Source organism: Vidua chalybeata, chromosome 29 (assembly GCF_026979565.1).
Source record: "Vidua chalybeata isolate OUT-0048 chromosome 29, bVidCha1 merged haplotype, whole genome shotgun sequence".
Classification (NCBI taxonomy): domain Eukaryota; kingdom Metazoa; phylum Chordata; class Aves; order Passeriformes; family Viduidae; genus Vidua; species Vidua chalybeata.
The window spans coordinates 2,333,800-2,357,291 of NC_071558.1; the positions used below are offsets into that span (position 1 = coordinate 2,333,800).

At 61.7% G+C, this 23,492-nt stretch overlaps 5 protein-coding genes across 22 annotated transcripts in view; all 5 read right to left on the reverse strand.

Moving 5' to 3' along the window:
* Positions 1 to 506: 506 nt before the first annotated feature.
* Positions 507 to 5,004, reverse strand: IL6R (interleukin 6 receptor). Of its 2 annotated transcripts, none has more exons than XM_053967004.1 (10): positions 4,287 to 5,004; positions 2,960 to 3,205; positions 2,754 to 2,877; positions 2,222 to 2,406; positions 1,980 to 2,140; positions 1,764 to 1,908; positions 1,639 to 1,682; positions 1,433 to 1,511; positions 1,234 to 1,342; positions 507 to 1,157 (listed from the first exon to the last, which is right to left on the reverse strand). In XM_053967004.1, the coding sequence occupies exons 1-10, from the start codon at positions 4,384 to 4,386 to the stop codon at positions 968 to 970; spliced, it is 1,383 nt and encodes a 460-aa protein (XP_053822979.1). In that variant the 5' UTR covers positions 4,387 to 5,004; the 3' UTR covers positions 507 to 967. The 2 variants fall into 2 exon arrangements, with proteins under 2 accessions (XP_053822979.1, XP_053822977.1); XM_053967002.1 differs by having other exon boundaries at positions 1,980 to 2,143.
* Positions 5,005 to 5,100: 96 nt separating this feature from the next.
* On the reverse strand, positions 5,101 to 14,590 carry ATP8B2 (ATPase phospholipid transporting 8B2). Of its 8 annotated transcripts, none has more exons than XM_053966875.1 (27): positions 14,457 to 14,590; positions 13,667 to 13,725; positions 12,918 to 13,031; positions 12,667 to 12,765; positions 12,448 to 12,509; positions 12,270 to 12,342; positions 11,829 to 11,899; positions 11,609 to 11,688; positions 11,241 to 11,399; positions 11,074 to 11,162; positions 10,804 to 11,000; positions 9,879 to 10,087; positions 9,684 to 9,727; positions 9,444 to 9,609; positions 9,186 to 9,374; positions 8,871 to 8,986; positions 8,555 to 8,719; positions 8,366 to 8,477; positions 8,153 to 8,258; positions 7,893 to 8,034; positions 7,624 to 7,807; positions 7,219 to 7,442; positions 6,844 to 6,927; positions 6,432 to 6,677; positions 6,207 to 6,345; positions 5,991 to 6,121; positions 5,101 to 5,898 (listed from the first exon to the last, which is right to left on the reverse strand). In XM_053966875.1, exons 1-27 carry the CDS (start codon positions 14,485 to 14,487, stop codon positions 5,611 to 5,613), a joined length of 3,579 nt encoding a protein of 1,192 aa, XP_053822850.1. In that variant the 5' UTR covers positions 14,488 to 14,590; the 3' UTR covers positions 5,101 to 5,610. The 8 variants fall into 8 exon arrangements, with proteins under 8 accessions (XP_053822850.1, XP_053822847.1, XP_053822848.1 ...); XM_053966872.1 differs by having other exon boundaries at positions 6,432 to 6,720; positions 6,844 to 6,923; positions 9,855 to 10,087; XM_053966873.1 differs by having other exon boundaries at positions 6,432 to 6,720; positions 6,844 to 6,923; positions 11,829 to 11,902.
* Positions 14,591 to 14,639: 49 nt separating this feature from the next.
* AQP10 (aquaporin 10) lies at positions 14,640 to 16,927 on the reverse strand. Its single transcript, XM_053967111.1, has 6 exons — positions 16,757 to 16,927; positions 16,004 to 16,130; positions 15,771 to 15,908; positions 15,566 to 15,684; positions 15,277 to 15,494; positions 14,640 to 15,195 (listed from the first exon to the last, which is right to left on the reverse strand). Exons 1-6 carry the CDS (start codon positions 16,925 to 16,927, stop codon positions 14,904 to 14,906), a joined length of 1,065 nt encoding a protein of 354 aa, XP_053823086.1. The 3' UTR covers positions 14,640 to 14,903.
* A 531-nt stretch (positions 16,928 to 17,458) lies between these two features.
* HAX1 (HCLS1 associated protein X-1) lies at positions 17,459 to 19,965 on the reverse strand. Of its 2 annotated transcripts, none has more exons than XM_053967019.1 (8): positions 19,147 to 19,965; positions 18,790 to 18,998; positions 18,566 to 18,708; positions 18,391 to 18,436; positions 18,157 to 18,272; positions 17,910 to 18,060; positions 17,681 to 17,827; positions 17,459 to 17,588 (listed from the first exon to the last, which is right to left on the reverse strand). In XM_053967019.1, the coding sequence occupies exons 1-7, from the start codon at positions 19,524 to 19,526 to the stop codon at positions 17,709 to 17,711; spliced, it is 1,164 nt and encodes a 387-aa protein (XP_053822994.1). In that variant the 5' UTR covers positions 19,527 to 19,965; the 3' UTR covers positions 17,459 to 17,588; positions 17,681 to 17,708. The 2 variants fall into 2 exon arrangements, with proteins under 2 accessions (XP_053822994.1, XP_053822993.1); XM_053967018.1 differs by having other exon boundaries at positions 17,459 to 17,592.
* An 89-nt stretch (positions 19,966 to 20,054) lies between these two features.
* The window catches only part of UBAP2L (ubiquitin associated protein 2 like), a 29,251-nt gene continuing 25,813 nt past the window's right edge, over positions 20,055 to 23,492 (reverse strand). For 5 of the 9 annotated variants that reach the window (XM_053966882.1, XM_053966883.1, XM_053966888.1 and 2 more), the window contains 4 exons: positions 22,485 to 22,552; positions 21,997 to 22,194; positions 21,503 to 21,553; positions 20,055 to 21,050 (listed from right to left, as the gene is read on the reverse strand). In XM_053966882.1, coding sequence (XP_053822857.1) covers positions 20,955 to 21,050; positions 21,503 to 21,553; positions 21,997 to 22,194; positions 22,485 to 22,552 — 413 coding nt within the window. In that variant the 3' untranslated portion in view covers positions 20,055 to 20,954. The remainder of the gene's footprint in view (positions 21,051 to 21,502; positions 21,554 to 21,996; positions 22,195 to 22,484; positions 22,553 to 23,492) is intronic. The other 4 variants (XM_053966889.1, XM_053966887.1, XM_053966886.1 and 1 more) reach the window with 2 other exon arrangements.

Here is a 23,492-nt window from a genome sequence, read left to right on the forward strand (position 1 = left end):
GGGAGCAGTGGTCCTGGGGGCCTCGTGCTGGCAGGAGTCACCACAGATTTGGGGGCCAGGGGTACTGGGGATCCCTCAAGAGCACATCTGCATCCTGCCAGGCTTTTTATAGCGGGGGGCCAGCAGAAGGGAAGAGGAACACTGTCCCCGGGGTGCCTGAGCACCCTCTCCCCTCAGCCTGTGGTTTCCTGCCCGGGTGCAGCTGCAGCTCCCCAGGGTGTTGCACAACCCAGCACGGGGTGAGCAGTGCAAGACAGAGGAGGCATGGCTGGGGGTGCAGGGCAGGGGGTTTGTGGCACGAAGGCGTGCACAGCACAGGGGGTGCAGCCTGGGAGGCACCGGTGAACCACGGAGCACAGCCTGGGGTACGTGATGGGGGGGCTCAGTTCGAGTACAGCAAGGGAGGGGGTGAATGAAGTGGGGGTGCAACCCCACTGGAGCCACTCCCAGGCCATGGGGGGGCTGCAGCGACCCCTCTGTTTCCCCGCTCCCAGCAGCCATTCCAGTAAAAATCCAAAGCATTTATTTGAGCCACATTGTCCTGTTTCCCCAACATATGCTTTAAAAAGGAGCCCCGAGGGGGCTGGAGCAGAGGTATGGGGCTGATCCAGCCAGGCCCTCCCTCCCCGACCCCCATGGCACTGTAGGGATCAGGTCCTTCCCTGTGGGACCCCCAAACCCAGTCCTGGGCCAGCTCCCATGCTGTGGCGCAGCCATGCTTCCAGTGCTGTCACTCCCGGCCATCCCAGCTTGGCCATGGTGCTGAAGGTGCCCCCCAGGACACAGTTTCTTTTTTCCCAGCTGCTCCTCCATGGGGGATGGCACTGATTCTCCTCCTCAGAGGCTTGTCCCAGCCACAGAGCCACCAGATAGTGAGGGGGGGGGGGCACTGCTCACAGAGCCACATCAAAGCCCTGGGACCCCCCCATCCAACCCCCAAGAACCTACCAGCATATTCAGCCCCTGGCTACTGCCCTGAGGAGGAATAATCTGCGTGAGTCATGTGGAGCACGCCAGGGGCTGAGGGGGCAGGGTGTGAGAGCAGAGGGGTATCACTGAGCGTGGGTGGGGGTAAGCCTAGAGGGACCAGCATGTGCTGCCCCTCGCCTTCTGGCTTGCTCGTCTCCTGCCCACTTGTCCACCACATCTGCCTGTACCTGCAGGGGAGAAGAGTGGCTCCAGGTCAGGGAGGGGGCAGACACAGCCCCCTGGAGCAGCCCCCCTGGCACTCACCTCACCACAATGCCAACAAACAGGGCGATGCCAAGGAGCAGACTCCCGCCGGTGACCAGGAAGGCATAGGGGGATGTCACAGGATGGGTGCTGGATTCCATGACAGACCCTGACACGGAGAGAATGGGTGGGCTCATTGTGAGGATAAGGGACCTGGGTGTCCCTGCCCCACAGCCCCAGTCCTGGAATCCTTCCTCACCACCAGCACCATTAGTATCATCTTCCCCGAAGAGCTCGGGGGGCAGCGTCACCCCATAGGTGCCATCTTCCATGGGGACCTGCAAAAGGTGGGGGGGCACAATGGGACAGGTCAGCCCTCATGCCATGGTATCCCCGTGTCCCACATGGGGACAGGAGACCCCTTCAGGAGCGTGTGATGCTTCCCAGGGCCGAGACCGTTGTTACCTGTGAGCTGAGAGGCTCCATTTCAGAGGTGAGCTCCCAAGGGTCTGCACAGCGAGGGGGGGAGTATGAGACTGGGAGAGCCCATGCTGAGCCCCCAGTCTCAGGGCCCCACGTTTCCCTCCTACCTGTCCAGGGGGTACCCACGGCCTCCTGGCTCCACTCGCTCCACGTGCCGTGGCCGAACTCATCCTTCGCCCTCACCTGCACCACGTGCCTCGTCCCGCGCCACGCGTCGCGGATGTCGAGCCAAGTTGTCGTCACCTGATCCACCTGGAGGGGACACAGGGCTGGGGACGGTCTGGCCGGGGACAAGCAAGCACGCCAGCGAGCGGGGCTCTCACCTCCACGAAGGTTGGGGCAGGCTCGGGGCGGTAGCGGACCTGGAAGCGGAGCCAGTAGAAACGGGGGTCCCAGGAGGGGGGGTAGGACCAGTTCACCTGCAGCCGCTGCGGCGCCTTCTCCAGAGCCTCCACCGTCACATTGACCGGGGGGTCTGGCTTCACTGCTGGGGAAGTGGGGGGGCTCAGGGCCTCGCACTGCACCCTCGGCCACCCCAGCTCCCAGCAACAGGGGCGGCACTCACGGACACCGCTGAGGGTGATGATCCTGTCTCTGCCAGCCGAGCCACCAGCACTGTTGCTGACGCAGGTGGACACCACGAGGTGTTTGGTATCATCAGTGCCAGGTGGCACCTTCACCCGGCAAACGAACTTCCGTGCCTTGGAGAAGTAGCGGCACCGCTGCTCTGTGGCATTCTCAGCCACGAACCTGTGAGGTCACAGCTCAGGGGGGGCTGCAGCATGCTCTAGGCACAGGGCAGCAGTGGGGGACATGTCCTGTGCTGTGGGGATCCCCAGCAGTGTTAGAAAAAGGGTCTGTGGGGAGGGATACATTCTGTGCCATGGGGTCCCAGGCAGCACTGGGCAGTGGGGCCATGGGGAAGGAACACATCCTGTGCTGTGGACTCGCAGCTACCAGTCACTGCTAGGGAAAGGGTCTGCAGGGAGGCAAGCAGCCTGAGCCAGGGGGTCCCAGATGGCACCAGGCCCATGGAGAGGGACGTGTCCTGTCCTGTTGGGGTCCCAGCCCATGGTGGATGCAGTGCCAGCACTCACCTCCGCTTCACCCAGAGCATCGCCCGTGTCCCTGGGGACGGCTTCTTCTGCTGCGGCCACTCACACAGGACATCCTTGTCGTGGCTCCGCCGGTAGCAGGAGACCTGGGGAGTTTCAGGGGGCTCTGCAAGGCAGGGAGGTGCTGGGGGACAGGGGCCACGACAGGCAACGCTGCGAGGGCCATTCCCGCCCCAGCGTGGACCCACCTGCCACCAGCAGCCGCAGGGAGCGCAGCAGGTGGCTCCCCACAGAGCAGCTGTAGTGCCCGGAGTCCTCGTAGCGCAGCCGCCGCAGGAGCAGCGCATTACCCTCGGCCAGCTGTCGTCCCCAGCCCCCTGCTGCCCCCTGCTCCTGCACCTGCCACAACACCGTGGCATTCGCAGGCTCCTCGTCCTGGCAGGTCAGCGTGATGTTGGCTCCCAGGTGGCCCAACACCGTGTCCCGCGACAGTCCTGGAGGAACACGAGGGGACCAGGCGATGAAGATGAGACCCCAGGCCCAGTGGGTGTCCCTGGAGATGGAAGGCACCCAATTATCTGCTCCCCATGTCCAGTGACTGCTGTTGGGTCAGGGCACTGAGCTGGAGAGTGGCAGTGGCTCCTCACACTGTGGGGTATGAGGGGTCTGGTGGCGGGGAGCACAGCCCAGGGAAGGTGTCAGACTGGGACTGGTGGTCCCGGGAATCCCTGAGTGGGGGTCCAGTTCCAGCGGGATTAAGCCACCGCGCTGGCTGGCAGCCCGGGTTAGGCCTGGGCAGCGCTCCCGGCTCCCTCCAAAGGTCAACGGCGTGAACCTGCTGTTCCCTTCGGCTCCTGCTGCTGGGAAAGCACCCAGCAGGCAGCCAGCACCCGGGACACAGCACCCGGGACTCAGCACCGAGGACTCAGCACCCGGGACACAACATTCGGGATTGAACACCCGGGACACAACACCCGGGACTCAGCACCGGGGACTCAGCACCCGGGACTCAGCACCGGGGACTCAGCACCCGGGACACAACACTCGGGATTGAACACCCGGGAAACAACACCCGGGACTCAGCACCGGGGACTCAGCACCCGGGACTCAGCACCGGGGACTCAGCACCCGGGACACAACACTCGGGATTGAACACCCGGGAAACAACACCCGGGACTCAGCACCGGGGACTCAGCACCGGGGACTCAGCACCCGGGACTCAGCCCCCGGGACACAGCACCCGGGATTGAACACCCGGGACACAGCACCCGGGACACAGCACCCGGGACACAGCACCCGGGACACAGCACCCGGGATTGAACACCCGGGACACAACACCCGGGACACAACACCCGGGACTCAGCCCCCGGGACTCAGCCCCCACCCCCCAGCGCTGCCCCGTACCACCACCCGCCCGCCTCCCCGGGCCCGGCTGAGCTTCTTCGGGGCAGGCAGGGAACCGCATGTGTCCCCTCGCCGTGCCCGGACCCACGAGGCCCAGGCACCGGCAGAGGCTCAGGGCTATCCCCCCCCCCCCGCCGCTCTCCCGCCCTGCCCGGTGCCGGCCGCACTCACCGGCGGGGCCGCAGGGCCGCCCGGCGGCGGCGAGGTGGAGGAGGAAGCGGAGAGGGAGGAGGAGGAGGAGGAGGAGAAGCGGCCCCGGCGGCCGCGCCATGCGCCCAGTCCCGGGGAGGAAAACATCGGCGGCGCCCGCGGTTGTGAAACCGGGCGAGAGGCGGGGCGGCACGTGCGCCCGGGGCCGGGCGAGCCAACGCCGCCCCCGGGACCTCTGTCGTACCCTTCCCCCCCATCGCCTCCGAGACAGGACACAGCAGGATCTGCTCAGATTATTTTTCTTTAAATTAAAAAAAAAAAAAGAGTTGGTTTGGGTTGTCTTGGTTTTTTTTTTTTCCCCCCCTCCAGAACCATAAAATGATGCTATTCTACCAGAGAGAAATTATCCACCTCGATCCGCGGCCTCGCCACCGAAGCAACCCCAAAACCACCCCAAATCCCCTCCAGCCCTCGCCAACAGCCGTCTAAACGAGCTCCTCTTTGGTATTGCATCCCTGGGACCCCAACAGCCCCAGGGACTCGCCGGGGGTCCCCCAGTGCCCACCCACACTTCAGTAGTGCTCAGTCCCGCAGGAGCTGGAGAGGAGGAGGATGAGAGAGGAAGCAGAGGCCGAGGGTTGCGCAAGACTACGCGTGGGAGTGAAATCACGGCAGCCGCCAAAACCCAGCCTCCCTGTGGCACAGAAAACTTCCCCTTTCCGAGCCAGCACCCACGTCCTGGTGAACCCTGAGGCAGGGGGACAAGGAGGGTGACCTTCCTCCCCCCTTCTCCCTGTACCCAGCCAAGAAATGAGTCGCTCTGTAAACTCGGAGGGTTTTTCCTTACCTTTTTGTTTTGGTTACTATTTTTTGGGGGGGGGGGGTCTTTTTTTTTTGTTTTGTTTTGTTTTGTTTATATAAAAAAAAAGACACGTGGGTGAAGGGCACAGAGAGGCCACAGTCCACAGAGTCCTCCCAGAGCCCTGCACCTCTGGTACGATACATTCATGTGTGATGGGGCGTTTGCACTCAGTGGAATTGAATACTGATGGAGGAGTGAAAGGGGAGGTGGGGGGGGGGCTGATGGTGATGATATCCATCCATCCATCCATCCATCCATCCATCCATCCATCCATCCATCCATCCACCCACCCTCCCCGGGGAGGGAAAGGCTGTATTTTTTGGCTAGAAGGCGACAGTCCAGACTCCTCCAAACCTCAGCACTGACCCCCACATATCACCTCTGCTCTGACACTGCTGGACAAGGGGCTTTGCCCTCCCCAGGGCCAGGGGCAGAGGAGGGGAGCCCCCAGCTGCACTGGAGGAGATGTGGCTCCCTCCAGCCTCACACCCTGAGAGTCTTGTCGGCTGCACCACTGGGGCTGCCGGCACTGCTGCCCTCGCAGCCCTTCTTCTTCCGCAGGGTGTCAATCCAGCTGGTGCTGGGGCGGGGGGCAAAGCTGGAGAGTGCCAAGGAGCTAAGCCGCATGTTCTTGCCAGACATGATGAGCTCCCCGAAACCCTCCTGATGGGAGAAGGCATAGCCAGAGCGGCGTGAGCCCGCGCGCCCCGCGTGCCGCATGCACCGGTGCTGCGTCTTCTGCTTCTTCCGTACCAGCTGCGTGTAGCGCACCTGGGGACACAGGGCCAGGGTCAGGGCTCTGGGGAACCAGCTCTCCTCAGGGCTGGCGCCCTGTGACCGCTCCCACAGCCACGCACTCTCACCGTATCCGAGAGCTCTGGTTTCAGGTCCAGCTTAAGGAAGCGAAAGGCCACAACGGGCACGATACAGACTACGGCGGTGAGGGCAATGGTCAGCCAGACCGTGGGCTGGGCCAGCGTGTTCTGCGCGTTACCTGGGGGGAAAGAATGAATCCAGCCAGGGCTAGGCCAAGGCAGCGCCCTGCTGGGGTGGGGAGCATAGGGCACGCAGGGACTCACCCACAAAGCGGAACTGGTTGGGGAACATCCGGAAGAGGCCGTCGCTGTGCATGGTGAAGAGGATGGCGAAGTAGGCGGCCAGGCTGCCCCAGATGAAGAAGTGGTTGATGGCCGTCCAGAATCCTGTGTCTAACCCGATCTGGAGGGGGGGATGCAGGAAGAGACAGGGCTCAGGGGATGCCTGAGGTACCCCGAGGGTCTGGGGCCGAGCAGCCACAACCCCACCTGCACACTGACGACAATCACGAGGGAGGTGGCGACAGTGACGGCGAAGGATTGGTAGTCGGCCAGCTGGGCACCGTCATCACGAGTGGCATCAGCGAAGACACCGTAGGGGATGAAGAACATGAGGATGGACGTGTAGATGCCCTGGGCAATGCAGATGAAGAACTCCCGCTTGTTGAAGAGCAGGTTCAGCTGCCCAGGCTCGTAGAGTTTAGGGTACTCCATGCTCCGCTGCTCTGGCACGTCCTGGGGGCGTGGGCACCTCCCTTTAGCCCTGGGCAGGAGCAGCCTCCACCACAGCCCATGGAATGAGAAGGACAGCCCGACTCAGGCACCCAGGCAGCCCTTCTTCCCACAGGGTGGGTGGAGACTCCTCACACACCCAGGGACCTCTCACTAATCCCCACCATACCTGGTCAAAGACACCCATAGCGAGCACAGGCAGCGACGTGTAGACGATGTTGTACAGTGTGATAAAGTACTGGTCGTACACTGTCTGTATGGAATAGAGCACTCAGCAAGGCACAAGACTTGCCCACCCTGTGCCCCAACCAGCCCCCAAGTCCCTGTGCCCACAGCTGCAGGGACAGGAGAGCTGTCTCCAGCCCCCCAGCACTGCCCACCCTGACCACAGGCTCCTCACACACTGCGTGCTGGATGCCAGGCTGTGCCTCCTGGCTCAGGATGAGTCCCCACAGGGAGTCCATGGACCTGAACACGCTTCAGAGCCGAGGAGCCCTGCAGGAAAACCCTCCCCAGCTCTCGGTGAGAAAAGCCACCAACCCACCTGTGCTGAGAAGCCGCAGAAGAAGCCAAACCAGAAGTGGACCATGGTGAAGGCGAAGTTCTTATAGAAGAAGTAGCAAAGAAACTTGCACATGCGCAGGTAGGACCAGCGCCCATGCACCAGGAGCAGACGCTGTAGGAACTTGAACTGGGAGAAGGAGTAGTCGGAGGCCAGCACGGCCTGGATGCCTTCCTGCCCACTGATGCCCACGCCAATGTGGGCAGCTGTGGAGGGAAGGAGAGATAGGTAAAGAGAGGGCTGCCAGGAGCACAGGGGACAAGAGCAGCACCCCCAGCACAGGCACTTTACTCCTGTGGGGCACAGAGAGGTGAGCACAGAAGCTCCCAGGATGGTGCAGGGGGGTGGCCTGTCTTCTCCTGTGCTCCCCCAGAACCCAGGCCTTACTCTTGATCATGCTGACATCGTTGGCCCCATCCCCAATGGCCAAAGTGACGGCTTTCTTGTACTTCTTCACCAGCTCCACCACCTGGGCTTTCTGCAGGGGTGTGACACGGCAGCAGATAACGGCCTTGCAGGCACACGCTGTCTCCAGGAATTCCACCTCCATGTCTGCCTCCAGTGCATGGGCCTGCAGGGAGAGCAAGGGCCAGCTGGGATCATGGTACACAGCCAGGCACAGGGCTTTGTCCTGCCTGGCACTCCCAGGGCCCTACCAGGCTGTGCCCATTGATGACCAGGGCGTATTCGCCTGCGATGGCTTCCAGCACGGAGGTAAGCTTGGAGGAGAGTTTCTCCTGGTAGGAGAAGCCATTGCACACAGAACGCGACGCATCCATCATCTTCTCCCGGGCTTTCCTGAGGACAGAGGGGGCACAGGGTTCCATCTCAGAGTCCTTCCATAGCTCTAGCTCCCCCGGCTGCAGCTGTGCCCCACACTGGCACTGTTCTGTGTCCTCTGCCCTCCAACCCTCACCTTAGCTCCTCTCGCACCTCCAGCACAGTGTGGCCTGTGACCACAAACACCTCTGTCATGTCATCTGTCAGCATCTTGCAGGAGTAGCCGATGTTCACAGCTGTTTCTGAGGACAGGAAACCAGGGGCTGAGCCAGAGTCCATTCAGGAGAGAGCAGTGGAATCCAGCCCACAAACATCCTCATCTCCAGCCAGCACCTCAGCCACGCCTCACCCTGCTTGTCCCCTGTCAGCACCCAGATCTTGATGTTGGCCAGCGTCAGGATGGCAATGGTTTCGGGGACCCCCTGCTGCAGTTTGTCCTCAATGGCCGTGGCTCCAAGCAGCTTGGGGACCCAAAGAGGCGGGAGATCAGCAGGGGCCGCCCCCAGCCACCACCAGCCTCAGCCTCCAGCCCACCTACCATCATATCGTGCTCCACCTCATCGTAGAGCCGAGCCAGGTGATCCTCACGGGCCTCAGGGGCGCTGCCAGCTCGATGCAGCCGCTCGGACCAGTCCTTGTAGTAGCTCTCCTCCAGGTCTTTGTAAGCCAGCACCAGTGTCCGCAGCCCCTCACCAGCGTACTCCTGCAAGCGGTCAGAGCTGGTGTGCTGGCAGACCCCGATGGTGTCCCCAGACCCCAGTGGTGCTCCTAGGACAGGGCACAAGCCCAGCTCAGGCTCCTGGGCAGCAGATTCTTTCCTCCCCACCCCGCCTGCAGGACCCTGCCCTACGCACGTTGAGGTGGTCGGTGGTGATGCTGCTCAGGTCCTGGTTGACGGGGTGCAGCCGCTCCAGCAGGATGGTGTCAGCGCCTTTGCAGTACAGCCGGATCTTGCCCTCAGGGCTGCGGACTGCAGGGAGGAGGGGACAACATGCCCGGCTCAGGGGTGCAGGAGCAGGTCCTGCTCTGACCCCCAGCCATCAACCTGCTGATGCCTCCACAGTCACATCCCCATCAGTGTTGGACTGGTCCCCCAACACACCACAATGAGCCCCACGCTGCAGCCCCACGTGGCCTTCCCAGCCCCTGTGCCGTGCCCAGGACCTCACCGATGACGGACATGCGCTTGCGGATGTTGTTGAAGTCCAGGATGGCCAGCAGCTGGTAGGTGATGGCTTGACCCAGCTCATGCACTGTGATGGTCTTGGGCGTGCGGGACCGGAACACAAAGCCAAAGTTTCTGGCAGCTGTGACCAGCGCTCCCTCATCTGGGGACTGTGCCTTGTACAACAGCTCCCCTGCGGACAGCATGGGGGTCAGTGACAGTGTCTGGTGACCCACAGGGATAGATCCTGCCCCACGCCTACCTTCGCTCTTCTCCTCGGACATGACGGTGTGACAGAGCGAAAGCAGGCGGAAGAACTCGTGCACGTGGAAGTCTCCCAGCTTGACGGCTTCCAGTAGGCTGGGGTCCCAGAACTGGAACCGTGGGTCTGCCAGTGGGTTGAAGGAGAAGTCTACTGGCTCTGGCCTCTGCAGGGGCAAAGTTGGGGTTACCCCCCTGTGGCACTTGGTGTGGACAGGCACTGAACTGACAGCAGCCTTACCTCTCCCAGCTCTGCCTTGTGACCTAGCACGTCCTGCACATCACCTGCAAAACAGGGTATGGAGTTAACTACGAGAGACCCAACACTGTGGCAGCTGCTGCTGCAGCACAACACTCTCACTAAGCCCCCTTTGTCCCCTGACTGCCCCAAACAGAGGTGGGGAGCCCTAGCCTGGCTCTGGCATCTGGCGCTCACCGTAGCTGTGCCCGTTCACAGAGCACTTGCTGAAGACCATGATATTCTGGGTAAGGGTGCCAGTCTTGTCAGAGAAGATGTACTCCACCTGCCCCAGCTCCTCGTTGAGGGTGGTGGTGCGGGCTTCAGCTGGCGTCCGGCGCTTGGCACAGTACATCTTCTTGTCCCAGTTGATGAAGTAGCTGTGCCCGAGCCGGATCACCTCAACGCTGCAGGGAGGATGCCTGGGTGTCACCGGGGCAGGGCAGCACACTCTGCTGAGCCAGCGACAGGCACACACATGCCCACCCCAGACCCTCAGTGCCCTGGGCACTCCAGCACCCCAGGGTGCCCCCCGTGGCTTGCTAGCTCCCACACCCTTCCCGGGGGCTGGCCTGCAACCCATTCCTGCTGACAGCCACCGCTAAGCCAGGGCTGGGGACCGAGGCAAGGCACCCAGGGGGCAGCCCATGGGGCTCCCCAGGCAGCTCACACACCTACGAACCCTGAGCCCCTCCCAAGCCCACAGGGCAGACAGCAATGAGTGGGAGGGGTGGAGGTGACACATTCTTACCTCGGGGCTAAGGGTGACAGAACCCATGCTGGGGAACGAAAAGAGAGAGAAATTAAAAGAGAGAGAGAAAGGGATAGTGCAGGAGCTTGGGAGCTGCAGGAGGGCAGAGCAAAATAGCCAGCGTGCAGCCAGGGCAGGGAGAGACAGCAGCCAGACAGACACAGCCAGGGGCGGCCCTGAGGGACCTGTGGGGTCCTCAGGTCTTGGGGTGTCCCTGAAGGCAGACATGGCCTGTCACCAAGAGAGTAGCCCACGCCCACCCACAGAACACACCGTTCTGCCTGTGGATCTCCATCCCTGTCTCCCCTCCCCAGAGGGCACCCCTAATTTCTCATACACCCCCGTGCCCAGCCCCTCTGCCCCCTGCCCTACCTCACATAGAGCGAGATGGGCACCACAGTGTTGAGGATGATGATGTAGGACCAGAAGGAGAGGAAGCCAGAGAAGAAGGCACTGTGCACCCCCTCGTCCCAGGGCAAGTAGATCTGGAAGCAGACGCCCACCTCGTGCTCCCAGATGGCATTGCCAATGGCCAGGATCACTCCCATGCACACCAGGAACCCAAAGATCTGGGGACAGGACAGTACATCAGAGCCCTGACCGGGTCAGAGCCAGGGCTCCCAGGATCTCCCTTCTGCATACCCAGAGCACCAGCGTGTTCATCAGGCGGTCAATGCTTGTCCGCTTAAATTTGGTCCGGCCGCTGTTCTGCATCAGTTTTGTGTCAGGTCCTGGGGAGCAGGAAGGCATCAGGGGGTGTCTTTCCCTCCCCTCTGTGCAGCGCAGTAGCAGCTGCTGCCTCAGCCCACCTGCAAAGATGACGAGGCCAAAGCACCACTCAGTGTTGCGCAGGACGCAGCCCCGCAGCAGCATGTTCTGGTTGCTCAGGGCGTACTTGTTCTCCTTCCAGTACAGTGTCCCACCAAACTTGTCCAGCTTGTTGTTGGGGGGCTCACAGATCACCTCACCTGGGTGCACAGTATGGCTCAGCTGGGACTTGCCTTCTCCATAGGGCCAGCTCCATCCCAGTGCTCCCAGCACCATCCCTGGCTCCCCAGAGATCCGCTTCGAGCCGCAGAATGACAATGCCACGTGGCTGGTCCTTGTCTACCAAGGGTGACAGAGGGAGGAACGTGGGGGGCTGCCCCGTGGCAGAGGGCTGGTGACAGGCACTCACCATCAAAGCGAGCCAGCTGGCTGGTGTCCCCCAGCTCCGCGGTGACGGGGATGGCCTGACGCACCTTCATGTTGGTCTCTCTGCAGGCAGGAAGGCACCACACGTGGGTAAGAGACAGCCTGGCAGGGAGAGCCTTTGCAGGTGCTGCCCTGCCTGCAGCCCACTCTCACTCCCACCTCTTGCCTTCCATGGCCCCCCCAAGGCGAGCAGGGACACTTACCCATCCAGCTCTGCAGTCTCTATGTAGCATAACCCATGGGGTTCACTGCTGGAGAGGAGGAGGAGGTCAGCCTGCTGGGAGAGACTTGTGAAGGGTTGTGCCAACATTGGGGCCTTCCCCAGGGAAGCTCCTGGCCCTTAGATGTCCTTGGAACTCCCTGGAGCATCTGCAAAGGCTGTCCCTAACCCCGTGTGTCCTTTGCACCCGAGCCCAGTCACCATCACTCCAAGTGCCCACATCCTCAGAGTTCAAAACATGGCTCCACTATGGCCCCAACTCTCCAACCTAAACACAACTTCCAGGTTGGAAGTCCCTAATGTCCCCACCCTGGGCAGTGACAGAAGAGCACAAAAGCAAAGTGGGAGTGGCACCACACCCTTCCATGATGCCTGTGTGCCAACCACCCTGCTGGAACCACACTTGTCTCAGGGCTGCACTCACCGCCACAAACTGGTTGTTCTCCAACTTGATGATGTCTCCAACGCGGACATTCATCCACTGCTCCTGCCGAAGGCTGTAGAGGGGACAGCAAACTGTAGTCAGGCAGGAGCCCTGCTCACTGCCACAGCCCGCAGGGTCCCTGGCTCCCTCTCCACTGCTCTGTGCCCGTGACACTCACACTCCACCGATCAGGACCTGAGACTGCCGGTTGTTCACCTGGTTGTCGCTTTTATGGCGGAACTGGGAGCAGGGGGAAGAGACAGCAGTGTCAGCCTCCTGGGGATGGGGTCCTGTGCTCCCCCACCATCTCAAATGCCATGGCCCCGGACACTGCACCCCTGCACAGCATCCCAACCCCCTGCTCAGTGGGCAGAGGGGCGCAGGGGGAGCCACTCACATAGTCATCGGTGGCATCTTTGACAGCTGTGATGGTTAAGACAAGAACCAAAGGCACGATGGTGGTAAACCAGGAGAGCGAAGAGATCTGAGGAATCAGCTGGGGACAGGGAACAGGAAATTACACGGGAACCAGCCACCAGCCCAGGCCCATGCTGCCCCTGCTTAAGGGTGCCAAATCTCCCCACTTCCAAAGTACGGGCACTACTTGGAGCCCTCCTGTATTTCCAGACAGGGAAGGACTGCACTCACCTGCAGGATGAGGAGGAAGAGGAAATAGGTGTTGGCCACTTCCTGGAACTGCTCGAAGAGGTTGACAGGCAGGAAGGTGACAATGTTGTACTTGGAGGTTTTGATGCAGTTGCTCTAGGGACAGATGGGGCAAGAAGGGGGTTTACAGGCTGCCGAGGCCCCATAGCCCCCCAAGACGAGATCATTCTGGAGGGCAGGGGCTGTGGCTCACCATGTTCTTTTGTGGAGGTCAGGCTCCTGCCCCTGTGCTACCTCTGGCAGCTTCCTTGGGAAGCCAATTCCTCAGGCTCAGTCACCAGCTGGTACCCTGGGACCAGCCTCCTCCAGCAGCAGCACCTGGCCCCCACAAGGGTGACCCCAACCCAGACCCCCTTCTCCCCTCTCTGCAGCCAGCTCTGGAGCAGCCAAGGATAACCTCCAATGTCAGGGGAGGTCAAGGTGAGCACTGCCCTCTCTTGGCACCTTCAGAAGCTGCCCTGTGATCCACACTGGGATGTGGGACCAGGCTGGGATCTGGGCAGAGCCGGAGGGTTCTGGGCCTCGGCCAAGGATGAATCCTGCCCGGCCGGCCCCACAGCTATATTGGCATTAATGTCATCAGCACCATTTTTTTCAGGGACAAACGTCTGTTTTGCAGTCATAACGCCTCCCCACCCCCGCCCCACCACCGAGGTGTGGGTGGTTCAGGCCCCAGCCCCACAGACCTGCCTGAGGAGCCCCGGGAAGGGGTTCAGCCCCCCGTCACTCACTGCGTACTGGAACTTCTCGTTGTACTCCCGCGCGTTGGCTCGCACTCGACGCTCTTCCTCTACAACACAGCGCCCTGTCACCCCCATGCGCCCCGACAGCCCTGTAGCTGCAGCCACACAGCCCCAAGAGCCTGAACCCTGACACCCCAATCTCCTCTCCATCCTGAGAGCCAAGCTAGGCCCAGAATCCCAGAAGGCAGGGAACAACGAGTCTCCCCAGTCGTGTCATGCGGTCCTGTGCTCCCCAGGACTTGTACTCTTGCACACCTTGAACCCCGACTTTGCTTAACTGCATCTCCACTCCCAAATTCTGCATCTCCAGATTCTCCCAAGCCTGCATTGCGAGACCCCCAGCTCTACTTACCTGTACTGCCAGAGCCCCCAGATTCTGCATCTCCCTGCTCCCCCAGCTCGGCACCCCGAGGTCACCAGACCCTTCCAGCCCTGCACGCCCAGGTACTGCACCCTCAGAGGACACCTCTGCTCCCTCAGCCCTGCTTTGCTGCATTCCTGGATCCCCAGCCCAGCACCCCCAGCCCTCTAAAGTCCGCGCTGAACTGCAGCCCCGCACCCCCGGCCCCCATTTCTGCTCCTCCGCCGCACCCACCCCGCCGGGGTCGCGGACCCGCTGCCACCTCTCGGACATCCCCCGGGGCACGGCCCCGGTCAGAGCTGCCGGCCCGGCCCGGCGCGGCCCTCCCGCCCCACCGCGTTACTGGGGCAACGGCCGCCCCGGGGCCCGACCGGGACCCACCCGCGCTTCCCCCGGGCCCACCGCGGCCCCGCTTACCCGGGGCTCGGCGGGCCGCGCACCGCTCCATGTCCCGCGGCCCCGCAGCCCATGGGGAGCGGGCGGGCGGCCGGGCCGGGGCCGGGGCCGCTGCCTCTGCCGCCGCCTCAGCTCCCCATGGCCGCGGCGGCGCCGGTCGGCGGCGGAAGTGAGGTGGGGGCGCGGGGAAGCGGCGGAGCGCGGCCGAGGCTGCGGCCCCGGCGGCGTCCTGGCCAGCGGGGCGGCTCCAGGGCAGCCGTGGGAGTCCTGGGGCGCCAGAGACAGCCCCACGGGTTGCCGCTGAGCGGGGAAGTGCCGGGGGTCCCGGGGACGTCCCCAGATCCCAGTGGGGCGACCCCCGCGTTAGCCACTGGTGTCCCCCGGGCTGGGGTCCCCCTGCAGCCAGGCCTGGCTGGCCTTCCACCGTATCCCTGCAGCCCCATGTCCATAGACAAGACACCCCTGCCCTCAGGACTCTTTTAATGGTGTGACAGCGACTGTGGGGGAGACTGTGCTGCTGGCGCATGGTGTTGGGGGGTACCCGGCAGGCACTGACTCCCCAGCGTCCTTTTCCTTGGGCGACCTCCCAATGTCTGTGTCGATGGCGGTGTTGACTAGAACGATGGAGCCCTGCTCTGCCACAGCCTCGCTGTCCTCCTCCGGGTAGTGGAAAGCCACGAAGAGCTGGTACAGGTACGTGCCCACGGCGGCCCCCAGCAGCGGTGCTACCAGCGGCACCCACCACCACCCATTGCCCCTGCTGAGGACGGGAGGATGGCACAAGGTAGGCTGGGGATCATCATCCCTGCCATCCCCACATCGCCCCCTTCCCTCTACTCACCTGAAGACCTCTGGGCCCCAACCTGCCAGGTAGGTGAAGAGCCGGGGCCCGATGTCCCGCGCAGGGTTCAGGGGGCAGCCACAGTTGGCCCCCATGGAGCACTCAATGGAGAGCACCAAGAGAGCCACAACCACTGGTTCCAGGCCCTTGGGGACAGGCTTGTTGCGGGTGTCCATGGTGCCCATGACAGCAATTATCAGCACCCCTGTGCCGATCACCTGCGAGGACAACGTAGCAGCTCAACGCCATGGGGACTGAGGGGGCTGGGGGAGCTGACAGTGGCACCCACCTGGTCCAAGAAGCCATTGGCAACGGACACAAAGTCAGCTGGGTAAGTGGCGAAGATGGAGGCGGTTTCTTGGGGGCCAGAGACAGTAAGGGTCCCATTGCTATGGTGCCAGATGGCATCTGGGGGCAGAGGCAGAGCATGTACATCAGCCTGGCCACCCCAGCATCACCGTGGGGTTCCCTTGTCCGATGCTGCTCCCCCATACCATAGTAGAGGATGTAAACAGCTCCAGCAGATATGAAAGATCCCAAGATCTGCACAACCACAAAGATGGGAAATTTCCACCAGGGAAACTGCCCTATCAGGCACATGGCTAAGGAGAACGCCGGGTTCATGTGGGCCCCTGCAATGGAGTAAGGAGAAGGGCTGGGAGTGGAGGGTCCTGGGGGACTCAGAGCCAGGGGATAGCAAGAGCTGAGACCCTTTCCTCTGTCTCACCAGAGATTCCCCCTGCCGTGTAGATGCCTGCCATGACACCCAGGGCGCCTCCCAGGTAGCTGGTGATGAGGTTCCCCTTCGTCTCAAAGAAGGCAATCTTCTGTGCAGCACTGCTCAGGGTGATTGTCTGGAGAAGAGGGATGTAGCCCCACCTCAGCCCTGGTGGCCTCGTGCTGAGGCTCTCCCACCACAGCTACTTCAGGGCAGCTGTGCTGGCGAGGGCTATGCTGGTGCTGCCCCTCTGGTTTTGCTCCCCAATACTTGGACACCAGACAGGGACTGGCAGGAAGGTGGTTACTGCCCTCACTTGTGGTTTTGATGGCAAAGTAACCAAATTATAAGCAATTAAATAAGCTGCTTTCTGTGGGGAGGAGTTGGGGTAAAGGTGCCACAACATAGCCCCAGGGACACCATTTGCCATCGTGGGATGTAGCCCAAATGCTGAGAACAGCACCAGAGCCCCAGCCTTTGCCTGCTCTGAGGCAGGAGGAATCGAGGCACACACTGCCCAGCACCACACCCTAATTGCACCAGAGCCACGGCCCCCGTGCTGTGGGAACAGGGTCCAAATGTGAGGACAGGCAGTGCCGAGCTGCACGTTTGAGCGTGGCACAGCCCCAAACCCTTCCAACCCCAGGGGGCAAGCAGCAGAGCCCCGGGACCCCTGGCACCTGCCAGCACGACACCGACAGCCCTGTCCCACCCACATGACACCCTCCCCCTGGCCCCAAGCCACCTGAGTGCCCTGCTTACCATCATCACGAAGGTGGCCAGCACCTCGGCCAGGCATTCCCGCACCAGCTGATTCCGGATGCGGAGCAGACCCTGGACCCTCGTCAAGAAAGAAGTGGTGCCCATGGTACCGAGCGGGCAGGGGCAGCGGTGGCAGCGGTGGCAGCGGTGAGAGTGGTGTAGATGTCTCATTGGCAGCAGGTTTTATGAGCCCCACAGCCAGGTGGGTGATTATGTGCAGACTTTAAACCAATCATGGCCGCACCACGGGAGACGCCTGGCAGGGACCAGAGTCCTGTGTGTGGCCGGGGACACCCTGTGACAGTGCTGCACCCCAGAAGGGCAAGGCCGGGTAGAAACACCCTGATCCCCAAGTGGCTGTGGGGAGCCAAGACCTCACTCGGGTCAGCAGGCACAGGTATTTCCTGGCCAGGAACCCCCTTCATCACATCCCTGCCCGAGCCACAGCTGCAGTCAGCGCTAATAAAGAGGTCCTGGAAAGGCCTCCAGGCTGGGCCAGGCCCTCAAGAGTGGCCCAGGGGAGGCATTAGCACAGCATCGGGCAGGGAAACGGGAGAGGGAGGTAAGAAGGCAGCAGTGCAGGCACAGGAGCCCAGCAATCACCTGCACCCCTGAGGCAGCCCCCCAGTCATCCTGGTGGACAGGGGGAATCTGCCTCCAAACGCATGAGATTCCAGTCTGAAGGAGCATGGAAAGTCACAGTTTAGCATAAATAGACTTTATTGCTCTGTACACACATACACTTGACCCCCACAGGGCTCCCTGTGGCTCTGCAGCGCTGCAGAAGGTGGACAGCCTCCAGGCCAGGCACCACTTCCCAGCACGATCTGACCTATCTACAACAAAAACAGGCGGTGAGAAGAGGCTGCTGCCCACTGCCTGCTCCAACAGGCCTGGCAAGCCCAGGGTCCCCCCAGCCTGCACCTGCCACACAATTCAGGACTGGACACAGCTACCAGCTCGAGAACCAGCGTCGGAAGAATCTGCCCAGCGCAGATGAGGGGTCGCTCGGGTTGGCAGCACGAAGCTCTTCTTGCTGCGGCCACGTGCCAGCGAACTGTGCCAGCTCCCCTGCGAGGGCAGGCAGAGCTCCCTCAGTGGGGCCCCCCCCCCACCCGTCCACTCTTTGCGTCCTCCCCAGACCCCCACTCACGGTCATCCATGTTGACCACCTCCTCCCGGTAGTCCTTCTTCTGCCCATCCTCCTTGGTGGTGGTGATGAAGGCCTGGTCGCCCCTCCGGCGCGTCACCGTTGTCTCCCGGCGGCCCTGGCTGTCCTGCACGGTGCGGCGCTCCTCGACCCTCTGTGCAGAGCACCGAGCCCTGAGAGACTGCCCAGCCACGGGGGACGGTGTCCCCAGGTCCCCCCACAGCCCTGCTGCAGCTGCAGGGACACTCACCCCGTCAGGGAGAGTCACTTTGGTGACAGAGACGCTCTGGAAGTAAGAGTGGGACTCGGGCTCGTTGGGTCTCAGGATGGTTCCCAGCCCAGAGGAGGAGACCTGTGAGTCCAGGTCTGGGGGGAGATGTAAGATGGGGGCTGCAGCACGGGGACGCACCCCAGAGGCTGTGGCAGCACAGGCGGGTGGAGCAGGGAGGGCAGAGACCCCTCAGCCCCTGCTGCCAGCACCCACCTCGGTCTTCCTTGAGGCCAGGAGGAGCCCGGTGAGCATCTTCCAGCTGCAAGACAAAGCCACGCGCGGCTGAGGCCGGGAAGCAAAGCAACGGCACCGGGGCAGCACTGCGACAGCACAGAGCTGGCTACGGCCGCTGAGCCTGCGGGGCGCAGACCCCAGAGCCCTCACCCACCCCTAAGAAGGGTCTCCATGGCCGGGCCAGATCGCCGGAGCTCCCCGGGGCCGCGCTGGCAGGGGGACTCTGCGGGTCCTTCAGCATCGAGTCCCGCAGCGGCCGCCTGGCGCTGCCTTCACCGGGAACGGGCAGGGCGGGCTCTGGGCAGCACAAAGGCGTCGGTCAGGCCGAGGGGCTCCGAGCGGCCCCCAAGAGTCTCGCTCAGCCCTTCCCGTACCCACCGAAAGGCTGCTGGGGCTCGGCCCAGAAGCCCCCAAAGACGCCCAGGAGCTCGCCCATGTCCCGGAATAGCTCCTCGAAGGCGCCGCGGGAGGAGCCAGGGCTGAATCCGAAGCCGAAGTCCTGGGGGGGCTGCGACGTGGACGGGCCGCCATCCTCATCCTCCTCCTCCTCGTCCCACGCCGCGCCGCCGAACAGCGGGTCCCGGGGCCTGCGGGACCGCGGCAGTGAGACACCCGGAGAGCCCAGAGCAAGCGGGGGAGGGCCGGGGCCGGCGGGGCAACCGGCGGTTGAGAGACGGACAGGGTCTGTGTGGGCGAGGCCGGGGGCACCCAGGGGACGGGCGGAGTCCCGGTCACCTGCACCGTCCCGGGAAGCCGAAGAAGCCGCGGAACACGTCGTAGAAGCTCATCGCGCTCCGGCTCCCTCCGGGTCCCGTTCCCCCGGTCCCGCCGCCGCCGCGCCCGGGTCGCGCTGCCGCGAAGCGCCGCGGCCGTAAAGCGCCGCCGGGTGTCGCGAGGCGCCGCGGCCGTCCCGTGTCCCCGCCGGGGCCCCGGGAGCCGTGAGGGCCCGGAGCCCGCCCGCCGTGGCCGCCCCAGGCCCGCGGCTCCGTCCGTGCCCGTTCGCACGAGCTAGCCCCGCGGAGTGCCCCGGGCCCCGCCGTGGGGGCGGGTGCGGGCTGGCGAGGTGGCCGGGGCTGCACGCACGGCCCTTTCTCCGTGCCCGCAGCTGAGCCCATCGCGGCCCCCACAGAGCACCGGAGGGCTCCAGCTTCGCCTCCCCACCGCGGCAGGGACCCCCCCAAACCCCAGGAGGGCTCCAGCTTCGCCTCCCCACCGCGGCAGGGACCCCCCCCAAACCCCAGGAGGGCTCCAGCTTCACCTCCTCACCGCGGCAGAGACCCCCCCAAGCCCCCCCAGCCCCTTACCTTGCAGCTCAGGCACCGCTTCCAGCCCACCCTCCCCGATGAGCTCGCGGGGATGAGGGGCTGCGGAGAGCACCCCTCAAGCCCCAAAGGGAGCACCAGCAGCACCAGAGCACGGTAGGAAGCAGGAATGAAGGGTGAGAGTCTCAGAGGAGGGAGGGCATTTATCCCTGTGCTAGCATCCTGCTGCCCCAGTGCTGCAGCCGGGGAAAAAAATCCACAAAACAAGGGGACAAAAACCACCAGCAAGAAGCTGGGGAGGGGTGGGGGAAACACGGTCCCCACCGCCCAGGGCCACCCACCCCCTGCACCAAAAATAGGGAACGAGGCTGAGAAGGTGGAAAAAATACACACATCACTTTGTGATCTTTATTCTCTTCAGTAAATCCCCACTTGGGGCTGCAGCTGAAGGGATCAGGTGGAACTGAAAAATACAAGATCTGGACTGCATAGAAAAAAAAAAAAACAAACAAACAAAAACCCAAACCAAACCCCACAAAACAGAAAAAAAAAAAAAAGAAAAAAAAAAGGAAATAAAAAAATCCCCAACCCAAAAGCAGAAGATACTTACAGCGTGCAAGCAGGGCAGGACCTGCACTCTGGGCCCGTGAGGATGGAGGGACGCAGATGGAGAACATAAAATACCAGGGGGGACCCCTCGGCGGGGTGGGGGAGAAATGAGAGAACTAGAGGACAGCATGGGGTTTTTGTTTTTATATACAAGACACATTTATCCATTAAATTTAGAACACGGTACAAAAAAAACACTTCAACTAATTAATCTTACAATGCTGCTCATATCAATTACTGGTCTTAATCCTAATAATAAGGGGGTTTGCTGTAGGCGACTCGCAGCTTCCACTCCTTTGGATCTGAGAGATTCTGGGGCAGCTGGATGGGAGAGGGGATAGAAAGGAGTAAAAACCAAAAAAGGCCCCTACGGCAAACGGTTCAGATGTGAATGCGGAGAGAGAGAAAAAAAACAAAAAAAACCAAAAAAAAAAACAAAAGGGAAAAAAAAAAAAAAAAAAAGAAAAAATACAAATTCTATATTACATACAACAGGAAAGTGGCTGAAGACAGACAACGCAGAGGTGCCTGCGGCCTGCCCTGCGGGGCCCTGCTGGGGCTGGGGGCCCGGGCGCTCCCCGCCGCAGGGGTCTCTCCTCCCTGGGATCCTTCCTCATCATCAGGGGCACTGGGATTCTCTTCCGGAAGCAAGTGGTGGCCAGGGGCCCGGCCTCAGTTGGCGCCCCAGCTGTAGCTGTTGTAGGCGGACTTGTTGGCCTGGGATTTCTGGGGGATGGAGCTGCCTTGGCTGCGCTGCCCGGAGCCGCTCTGCGGGAAAAGGGCAGAAGGAGAAGAGGGTGGTGAGTGCAGGGGAAGCACCCCCGGCCTACCCTGCAGGGTAACACTGGCATGCCTGGACCCCAGAAGATGGCTCTGGGCTACGGCTCCTGGGCAGCCGCCGCTCCACCTCAGCCCAGCTCAGCTCCCTGGCGCTGGGGCAGCTTCACTGTCTGTGCCCCAGCACCCTCCCTCGTCTCCACGCCTTGCTCCAGAGGCCAGCAGCACACAGGACTGGGGGCAGCGGGGAGAGAGGAGACGGGGAAGGGTCGGTGTGGGGTGTGTGTGCACGCGTGTGTGTGTGTGTACATACTGACTGAGGGCCTCTCTCCTCGCCTCGCAGGGCCATGGGGGAGAAGGAAGGGGCTGTGTGATCCTGGGGAGCCTTAGGGGCAGGGGCAGAGCCCTCGCCAAGTGCAATGCATTTTCAGAGAGTTCATTACCTGATCTTCCTGCTGGCGTTGGAAGCACAGTATCATCTGCAAATATGGAAGCTGTTGCAGTACCAGGATATGTAAAATAAAGGGACAAACTATGACAATAGAAATCCATGGTTAGACCTGAAAGCTCCTGCAGGGTCGTGGCTATGGCGAGGAACCCCTTTGGTGCTGGCCTGTGGAGCTGCCCCTCTGAGGATGGGGGAGGTCGGGGTGCCCCAGATGTGCATGAGGGGGCACTACCTGGCCATATCTGGTGCAGCCCGGCAGCAGGGGGGTTGTGCTGAGCACCCACCCTGGCAGAGCACACCCCAGGCCTTCCTTCTCACTCATCCTCTTACGGGCCCTGTGTGTATGTGCAGCTGTGAGCATGTGCCTGTCACTGCATGTGTCCGCCGCAGAGCCTGAGGGAGGGAGGCAGGCAGGGAGAGAGGGACCAGGGAAGTAAAGGGGGAGCAAGAGCCCCAGCAAGGGGCTGAGGTGCGAGGGGCATTGCTTACCTGCCCATCCTGCTGCAGGTGGTGGTGGAGGATCTGCGAGTGAGGCTGCTGATGCGGGGTCAGGATGTGCATGAAGGGGGTGGGGGGGTACGCCGCTGCTGTCGCAGGGTTGATGGGGCCGCCGCTGCCCAGCGCCGAAGGCAGGTTGAAGGAGGCTGCTGGGGTTCCAGTGTGAAATCCCTGCTTCTCGAAGGATTGCTAAGAAGGAGATGCCAACGGCAGAATAAGGGCGGGGAGTCAGGCTGGCAGTGTGCCCCTCCCCATCTCTACACGTCACAGGCCCAGAGTCAGCCTGCGGTGCAGAGAACGGATAGAGTCTCTTCCTATGGCTCTTTCTGGGCTTGGAATTGCTGTAAGCTGGGAAAGGTCAAGCATTTCCCTTCTCCCTGGCTGTCTGATCCAAGGGGAAGAGACCTCATTGCCCAGAGAGGCTGTCTCAGAGCTTGGCTTCTCCTCCCCAGCAATGCAGGAAGCACACAGACACTAACCTGAGTTTTGGAGTAGACAGAGCCCGAGATGTCTGGCACGCCTGTATTACTGGATGTCACGGATACACCTGGGGAGAAGGGAGAGGTGGGTGTTAGGCAGCAGGCAGTGGGTCAGCAGGAGTTGCTTGCTGCTAACACCAGCAGCACCTGGTGGAGAGCTCCAGCAGTCAGAGAAGATCTGCAGACAGACTGGCCTGGGCAGCCAGGCCCTGGCATGACCACATGCAAAGCGTCCATGTAAGTTATTTTGCTCTGGACACACACTGTTTCAAAATGCCTCCAGGAACCAGCTGAAGGGCTGGCTGCCACCCAGAGAAACACATGGAAAACAGCAGGTGTGAGGAGAGCTGGGGAATGCAATGGACAGAGAGGGAAACAAACCCACAGCATGTGGCACAGCAGCAAGAACAGCCCAAAAGCTCCTCTGGTGTAAAACAGGCAATTGCATGTAAAGGCAACTCAGCTGTAGGCTGGGATGGCTGGTGCAGTGACTGACAATGCAAGCCCCGTGGGGTGTTGGCTGTCCATAAAAGAGGGTGGCCCAGAGGACACCTCAGCCATCATTTAATGCCTGGAAGAAGTGCTGAAATGAAAGCAGTTTAAAGGACACAGCACCAGGTGACCTGGTACAAAGCTGAAATACCTTCTCAAAGAGAAAATACTAAGTTGAAGAAAATACTAAATTCACTAATGCAGTGAAAAAAAAGTGACAAAAGGAATTTAAAGACTGGTAGAGGGAGGCAAATGCAGCCCTGGGTAAGTCAGCCAGACACCAACCAAGTACCAAGACAGGCAGCAGGTTCATGACCTTCCTGCATCTTTGATTCAAGGACACTTCCCTAGAAAGTGTCTGCCAAACACTGGTGGGAAACAAGTTCAAATCCAGAACAACTGCTGTTGTGTTAATCACATATAGGCAGATAAAAAACCAACAAACCAAACCATTCAGCAGCTTAAGCTTCTGATAGTAGTGCAAGGGCCCAGACAGCTGATTGTGGAGCACAGAGG

Excerpts from the sequence above, each read along its gene's own strand:
- IL6R (XM_053967002.1), bottom strand. The coding sequence starts at position 4,386 with ATGGCGCGGCCGCCGGGGCCGCTTCTCCTCCTCCTCCTCCTCCTCCCT. Across the intron at positions 2,407-2,753 it reads ATGCTCTGGGTGAAGCGGAG|GTTCGTGGCTGAGAATGCCA; the intron begins GTGAGTGCTGGC and ends GTGACCTCACAG. Across the intron at positions 2,144-2,221 it reads CATCACCCTCAGCGGTGTCC|CAGTGAAGCCAGACCCCCCG; the intron begins GTGAGTGCCGCC and ends CCACTTCCCCAG.
- ATP8B2 (XM_053966871.1), bottom strand. The coding sequence starts at position 14,487 with ATGGAGCGGTGCGCGGCCCGCCGAGCCCCGG. Across the intron at positions 9,728-9,854 it reads GCGCCAGATGCCAGAGCCAG|GTGATGTGCAGGACGTGCTA; the intron begins GCTAGGGCTCCC and ends CCTGTTTTGCAG. Across the intron at positions 5,899-5,990 it reads AACCAGAGCTCTCGGATACG|GTGCGCTACACGCAGCTGGT; the intron begins GTGAGAGTGCGT and ends CTGTGTCCCCAG.
- AQP10 (XM_053967111.1), bottom strand. The coding sequence starts at position 16,927 with ATGAGACATCTACACCACTCTCACCGCTGCCACCGCTGCCACCGCTGC. Across the intron at positions 15,909-16,003 it reads CACGGCAGGGGGAATCTCTG|GGGCCCACATGAACCCGGCG; the intron begins GTGAGACAGAGG and ends ACTCCATTGCAG. Across the intron at positions 15,685-15,770 it reads TGTTTACATCCTCTACTATG|ATGCCATCTGGCACCATAGC; the intron begins GTATGGGGGAGC and ends CTCTGCCCCCAG.
- HAX1 (XM_053967019.1), bottom strand. The coding sequence starts at position 19,526 with ATGGGCTCAGCTGCGGGCACGGAGAAAGGGCCGTGCGTGCAGCCCCGG. Across the intron at positions 18,437-18,565 it reads CATGGAGACCCTTCTTAGGG|CTGGAAGATGCTCACCGGGC; the intron begins GTGGGTGAGGGC and ends TTTGTCTTGCAG. Across the intron at positions 18,061-18,156 it reads AAGTGACTCTCCCTGACGGG|AGGGTCGAGGAGCGCCGCAC; the intron begins GTGAGTGTCCCT and ends TGCTCTGCACAG.